This window comes from Babylonia areolata, chromosome 1 (genome assembly GCF_041734735.1).
Source record: "Babylonia areolata isolate BAREFJ2019XMU chromosome 1, ASM4173473v1, whole genome shotgun sequence".
In the NCBI taxonomy this organism is placed as follows: Eukaryota; Metazoa; Mollusca; class Gastropoda; order Neogastropoda; family Buccinidae; genus Babylonia; species Babylonia areolata.
This window is the reverse complement of record NC_134876.1, coordinates 13,620,099-13,627,598: the sequence shown is the minus strand read 5'-3', so window position 1 is coordinate 13,627,598 and position 7,500 is coordinate 13,620,099. Positions and strand designations below refer to the sequence as shown.

The window sequence follows — 7,500 nt, the reverse complement described above, 5'->3', positions numbered from 1 at the left end:
TCTGAAATTCCGCACATTGTTCTAACACTAATATTAAAACTAGTCTGACCTTTAGATATAATTTCCTGCAGACGTTAGAATGTTCTGAAATTCCGCACATTGTTCTAACACTAATATTAAAACTAGTCTGACCTTTAGATATAATTTCCTGCAGACGTTAGAATGTTCTGAAATTCCGTACATTGTTCTAACACTAATATTAAAACTAGTCTGACCTTCAGATAAAATTTCCTGCAGATGTTTAGATGTTCTAAAATTCCGTATGTTGTTCTAACACTAATATTAAAATAGAGGCAAGGCCTTCAAGACTCACTTGTGATACACTTTTTTAAAAAAATCCAAGCTTTTTATGTATTGAGTATAATTTCAAAATGTAATGTTTAAGTTGAGAAAGATCAGTTTAAAGCAAATTAAGTCCCCTAGCATTAATTACAGAGTAATTTCCTTTTTTTTTACTATCTGCACCAAAACGTTTGCAAATAAATAAAACTTCCATGCTTAGCAAAAGAAGTTCCTGTTTGAACAAAAAATGATAATAATTACTGCTCTTGTTCTTGGGTCAGAATATCAGATCAAAGTGCCAAGTTTAGAGAATACAAAAAATATAAATGTAACAGTAAATGCAGTTTGAGTATAATTAGGCTTCATTTTTTTGTGTGCCCATCCCAGAGGTGCAATATTGTTTTAAACAAGATGACTGGAAAGAACTGATTTTTTTCTATTTTTATGCCTAATTTGGTGTCAACTGACAAAGTATTTGCAGAGAAAATGTCAATGTTAAAGCTTACCACGGACACACAGACACACACAGACACACACACACACACACACACACACACACACAGACAACCGAACACCGGGTTAAAACATAGACTCACTTTGTTTACACAAGTGAGTCAACTAGTCTGACCTTTAGATAAAATTTCCTTCAGACGTTAAAATGTTCTGAAATCCCCGTACATCATTTTAACACTAATATTAAAACTAGTCTGACCTTTTGAAAAAAAATTCCTACAGACGTTTAAATGTTCTGAAATTCCGTACATTGTTCTAACACTAATATTAAAACTCGTCTGACCTTTTTATAAAAAAGAAAATTTCCTACAGACGTTAAAATGTTCTGAAATCCCCGTACATTGTTTTAACACTAATAGTGAAACCAGTTTCACGAATCACCGTAATGATAGATTTATCTATGTCATAATATCTGCACACATCCTAACCCCCAGTGACAGCACTGTTACCCACTGCAGCACCTCAAGGTGACGTTCGATGGTCTGACGGGACGCCTGAAGGAGGTGAGGAACCTGGACTCCCAGCGCAGCACCAAGATCTCGCAGGACATGGCCTTCTACAAGGGCAGCCAGGGAGGCTTCAGGTCCTCGGGGGCCTACGTCTTCATCCCCGAGAGGGAGCTGCCCCAGAGGGTGGGCGGCAAGGACCCCATCCAGATCAGGCTGTACGAGGTCAGGGACTAGAGTGTGTACGGCGCGCGCTCGCGCGCGCGCGCACACACGCACGCGCACGCACGCACGCACGCACACACATGCACGCACGCACACACATGCACACACGCACGCACACATGCACACACACGCACGCACACGTACGCACGCACACACACACACACACGCACACCCCTACCCCACGTATTGTTGTGTTAATATACCTTTCGTTTACGGTTTTCATGACAAATAAATATGATTCTGATTCTGAATCTGATTCTCACACACACACACACACACACACACACACACACACACACACACATGCATTCACTCACATACACACACACACACGTACGCACGCACGCAAGCACACACACACACACGTAAGCACGCACGCAAGCACACAAACAGACACACACACACTCAAACACGCACTACGGACGCACACACCCACACTCACGCACGCTCACACACACACACACACACACACACACACACACACACACACACACACACACGCACACACATGCACACAAACACACACAAACACACGCAGAGTAGAGTGTTGGGCTACTTACTGGTAACACGTCCGCCTTGGAAGCGAGAGAATCTGAGCGCACTGGTTCGAAACCCAAAGTTAACAGTATTTTCTCCCCCTCCACTAGACCCTGAGCCACTAGTGGTCTGGACGCTAGTCATTCGGATGAGACGGTAAACCGAGGTCCCGTATGCAGCAAAGCACTTGGCGCAGTGGAAAAGAACCCATGGCAAAAAGAGTGTTGTCCTCTGGCAAACTTGTGTCGGAGAAATCCACTCTGATTGGTACACAAATATGGACGGGCGCAATAGCCGAGTGGTTAAAGCATTGGACTGTCAATCTTAGGGTCCCGGGTTCGAATCACGGTGACGGCGCCTGGTGGGTAAAGGGTGGAGATTTTTACGATCTCCCAGGTCAACATATGTGCAGACCTGCTTAGTGCCTGAACCCCCTTTCGTGTGTATATGCAAGCAGAAGATCAAATACGCACGTTAAAGATCCTGTAATCCATGTCAGCGTTCGGTGGGTTATGGAAACAAGAACATACCCAGCATGCACACCTCCTGAAAACGGAGTATGGCTGCCTACATGGCGGGGGTAAAAAACGGTCATACACGTAAAAGCCCACTCGTATGCATACGAGTGAACGCAGAAGAAGAGAAGAAGGTACACAAATACATATCATACGCCTGCACCCAAGGCCTGACTAAGCGCGTTGGGTCATCCTGCTGGTCAGGTATCTACCATGCAGATGTTGTGTAGTGTATATGAATTTTTTTTTCGAACGCAGTGACACCTCCTTGAGAAACTGAAACTCTTGACACACACACAGACACACACACACACAGCAGATGACTCGGCCAAAGTCATTGCCTTCATCAGTCCCATGTAGACTGTTTGGGGGTTTGTGTACCTGGATCAAGACATTGTAGTATTTCATCGTTTTTCATGTCTCATGTGATTCCTGCATGTGTATGATTGTGACTTTTTTTTTGTACCGTGTTGTCTACCGTTAAGTGACTCGTCGTTTACTGCAAGTTAATATTTTAAAGTGTTAAAAAAAAAAAATAAAAAAAAAATTGCGTACATACAGTGAACGGCTATGATTCTCGTGTCTCACTGGATTCGAACCCAGACTCTCACGAACTCTGTATTAGCAGATGAGCAACTTAACCATTCTGCCACCTTCCTCGACAGTGTCCAGAAACAAACAAACAAACAACATCAACGTACATATCGTTTGACATGGTATAGAGTATATAACACACACACACAAAAAAAAAAAAAACCCAAAAAACAGGGAGAATAATTCAAACTCCTCTTTGTCAACTTTAATCATTTTCTCTCCGGGGTGTTATTTTCCAGGGCCCCCTGTTCCAGGAGGTGCACCAGCAGTTCAGCACGTGGGCCAGCCAGGTGGTCCGTCTGTACAAGGACGCCCGACACCTGGAGCTAGAGTGGACTGTGGGGCCCATCCCCACACAGTGAGTCATGTGTCCTGTCTGCTTGGGCTGGGGCCTCTGTGTGTGGGTGTGTGTGGGAGGGGGAGGGGGAGGGGAGGGGAGGAGGGTGGCGTAAGGGGGGTGGGAGGTGAGGAGTGGGGTTTTTTTGTTTTTGTTTTTTTTCGCACGTCGTTTCACGCACATACACAAACATACATACGGGCGCGCGCACATATACTCACACTCACACTCACTCACTCACACACACACACACACACACACACACACACACACACACACACACACACGACCCCCTCCACATTCATGGTCACTCTCTCTCTCTCTCTCTTTCATACCCACCCAACCACCCCAACTGCCCCCACCATCTCCCCTAGCCTCCCCCCTTCCTCCCCTCCACACACACAGTTACTCACAGTCATAAACCTTCACACACACGGATGAGTACACACGCACACTGTGCACGCAAGCAAGCGCACACACACACACACACAGATACACACCGGCATACACAGACACACACACACACACAGACACACACACACACACACACACACACACGCACACACACACACACACACACGCACACACACACACACACTCACTCTGTCTCTCTCTCTCTCTCTCTCTCTCTCTCTCTCTCTCTCACTCACACCTACACACACACTCTCTCTCTCTCTCTTTCTCTATTCCCCATTAGCCCACAGCTCTTTTACAATCTTTTTGAAGATCTCACACACTCTGTCTGTTTTTTTTAAAGCGGAAACTCTGGCTGGCTAATACTGTTTTCGACGTCAGGAGAGTTTTCCTTTGGTGTGTCGTGCCAAGGGGGCACAGGTGGTACCACGAGTGTAGACTTTCATGCTGGGCAGAATTTCGATGTTAGGTCATGCATTACGCCGCTAATTAGCTGTCTCTGTCCGTACGCGTACTTAGCTAGCAACTTAACGAAGCTTGCTTCCGAGCCTGTGGTTTTCCTATCTGCTCTCCTAGGAGTTATTGCGAAAATATTTGTGTCTGGGTGACTTGGCTTGGGTAATCGCTTCCGGCTCGAAATGTAAGCCTGGCAGAGGGGTGTGTGTGTGTGTGTGTGTGTGTGTGTGTGTGTGTGTGTGTCTTCGATTTTCATCCGTTTGTACTTTGCGATGTATGTATTTTGTCTGTGTGTTTCTCCATCTCCGTCTGTCTTACCTTTCTTTGTCTGTCTAAGTATCGTTTATCTGCACGTCTGTCTGTCTGTTTGCCTATCGGTATCTCTTTCTCTCTCTGTCTCTCTCTCTCTTTGTATACAATTGTGTATGTATGTATGTATGTATGTATATATATATATATAGGGCTGTGTGTGTGTGTGTGTGCGTGCATGCATGCGTGCGTGTGCACTTGTTTGTGTGTGTGCACTTGTGTGTGTGTGTGTGTGCACTTGTGTGTGCACTTGTATGTATGTGTGTGTGTGTGTGTGTATGTCCAGTTCACGACTATGTAGACATGCTTATAGATACGGTGTGGAGGGGATGCTGATAGCTGATGTAGGGCTGGAGTTCCTAGAGGATATGCTGGGCAGCCTAACTGTATCAGCAGGGTGGGGGGTGGGGGGGGGGTGGTGGGAGTCCATGAAGAGTCAGTGGACCTAGTCAGCTCCCCCATGGACAAAGTGGATCCCTAACACATCAGTGGGCATGCCTAACCTCGCCACATCGGGAGGCGCCCCGTTCCCCTTGGAAGTCCCCGAAATGAGATAACGAGGCTCGTTTCCGTCCCTCCCCATCCCTGGGAAGTGGCTTGTGAGTGGTGCCACGTGCAGCTCCTCCATCGGAGCCGGCATGAAGGGTGGAGAGGGAAGGGGGTTGGGAGGGGGCTGGGGGGGTGAGGGTGGTGCGCGGTAGTCGTTAGGTCGTGACTGGTACCTATCGTGTTGGTTAATATGAAGGTCGCCACAGAAAAAAAAAAAAAAAAAGATGAAGAAGAAGAACCAGACCCGTAGCCAGAATAACCAGACGATGAGGAAAACGTGGTTGACGAAGATGTAAGAAGAATAATGATGATAACAACAATAATAATAATAAGATAATGAAGAAGAAGAAGAAGGGTGAAGGCGAGGTCAGTGTCCACTCAGCATACCGATGAAGAAGAAGGGGGTGGCCCGTGATGTGTGAACCCACGTCCATCAGACCACTCAGTCCACGTGAAGGAACAGCAAGGAGGGGGGACCACCACCCACACACTGTGCTTTACTTTTCATCTGTAGACTGTCTCTCACACAGCGTTCGAGCAGCAGAGTAAAGCATCATCATCATCATCATCATCATCCTCACCATCATCATCAGCATCATCAGTAGAAGTGGAAGCACTTCCGGGTCCGGTAATTCCTGACTTCCCACAACTACGTAACGTACTTTAAGCCCTAACAATTCAGATAAGAGCCAGTTATCTCCGATGTCTGTGCTCACTGCAGGCAGGTTCATAGGTAGCTTCATAACTGTGACTCTTAACAAAGATGATGTTTGAGAGCTCGAACATGTGCCTGCCAGAGTGTGTGTGTGTGTGTGTGTGTGTGTGTGTGTGTGTGTGTGTGTGTGTGTGAGCGCACGCGCGCGCGCGCGTGTGTGCTTGCGTTTGGTAACTGTGTTTTTACTCACAAATCAACGTTCGCAATGAATTAATCAGTCCATTGATTAATCAATCAATCAAACAAGCAACTAGGGACAGTCAATGAATGAAATCAATCAATCCAGCAACCCTTCAAACAATCAATTGTCAATCAAACAAGCAAGTCCACCAACCAGTGAAACAATCATTCGGTTCAAGGGTACTCGTACATAACTACCTTGAAATCTCCCAGTCGTTAACCCTTTGCAAACCACGTGTATTTGTCGAAGTACATGAATGAATAAATAAAGGAAAGAAAGAAGGAAGAAAGGAGGGGTGAGGCTGGGGGGGGGGGGGGGGGGAGGGGGGGGGGGATGGATGGAAAAAAAAAAAAAAAAAGAAAAGGACAAAGAAAGAGAGGGCTTAGGGCCATGCAAAACATTGCGCGCGGCAAGGTGCACAACGGGTCTAGCTTTCAAAGCACAGGAAGGAGGAACATTTCAGGGAGATCAACCCCTCGATACAGCACACACACACACAGTTAAAACAAGTGTTCCGTCTGGAGCAGTTTTGTTTGTGTGTGATAGTGGCGTGTTTTTCCTCCTCCTCCTCCTCCTCCACCTCCTCGTCTTCTTTTTCCTCTTGTTGTTGTTGTTGTTGCTGCCGCTGTTGTTGTTGTTCTCCTCCTCCTCCTCCTCCTCTTCTTCTTCTTCTTCTTCTTCTCCTTCTTCTCCTCCTCTTCCTCCCCCTCCTCCTCCTCCTACCCCTCCTCCTGGGTGGGGCTGGGAGGGGGGGGGACGGGGAAGGGGAGATGGATGAGGAAAACAGAAAAGGTAGAAAACTACCCCAAAAATGTATAACTTAGATGCAATTACATTTAACAGTAACAATTCAATAATAATAATAATAATAATAATAATAATAATAATAATGATAATAATCGGAAACCATTAACACAATTCTGAAGTACATTAAAGGAATGTAGAAATAGGGCTCTGTGTGTGTGTGTGTGTGTGTGTGTGTGTGTGTGTGTGTGTGTGTGAGTGAGTGTGTGTGTGAGGAGAGAGAGAGAGAGAGCGAGAGAGAGAGAAGAAAGTGCGTGAGTTAAAAGAAAAAGAGGGGGGGGGGGGGAAACAAAAAAAAAGTATGTGTTTATGAATGGAAAATAATATGAGTGTAATGGCACGTTTTCATTCGTGTTGATGCCACAGTCGGCGTGTCCACTGCTACTGTTGTCACTGCTGCTGTCACTGTTGCTTGTGATGCTGCTGTCACTGTTGCTTGTGATGCTACTATCACTGTTGCTGCTCCTGCTGACGTCACTGTAGCTACTGATGCTGCTGTCACTGTTGCTACTGATGCTGTCACTGTTGTTTGTGATGCTGCTGTCACTGTTGTTTCTGATACTGACGTCACTGTTGCTGCTGATGCTGACGTCAATGTTGCTGCTCCTGCTGATGTCACTGTT

At 46.1% G+C, this 7,500-nt stretch overlaps 1 protein-coding gene across 4 annotated transcripts in view; it reads left to right on the top strand.

The window, feature by feature from the left end:
* Positions 1-7,500, top strand: part of LOC143279824 (lysosomal alpha-mannosidase-like) — a 263,784-nt gene that overhangs the window by 233,879 nt on the left and 22,405 nt on the right. For all 4 annotated transcript variants that reach the window (XM_076584037.1, XM_076584048.1, XM_076584056.1 and 1 more), the window contains 2 exons: positions 1,254-1,466; positions 3,352-3,470. In XM_076584037.1, coding sequence (XP_076440152.1) covers positions 1,254-1,466; positions 3,352-3,470 — 332 coding nt within the window. The remainder of the gene's footprint in view (positions 1-1,253; positions 1,467-3,351; positions 3,471-7,500) is intronic.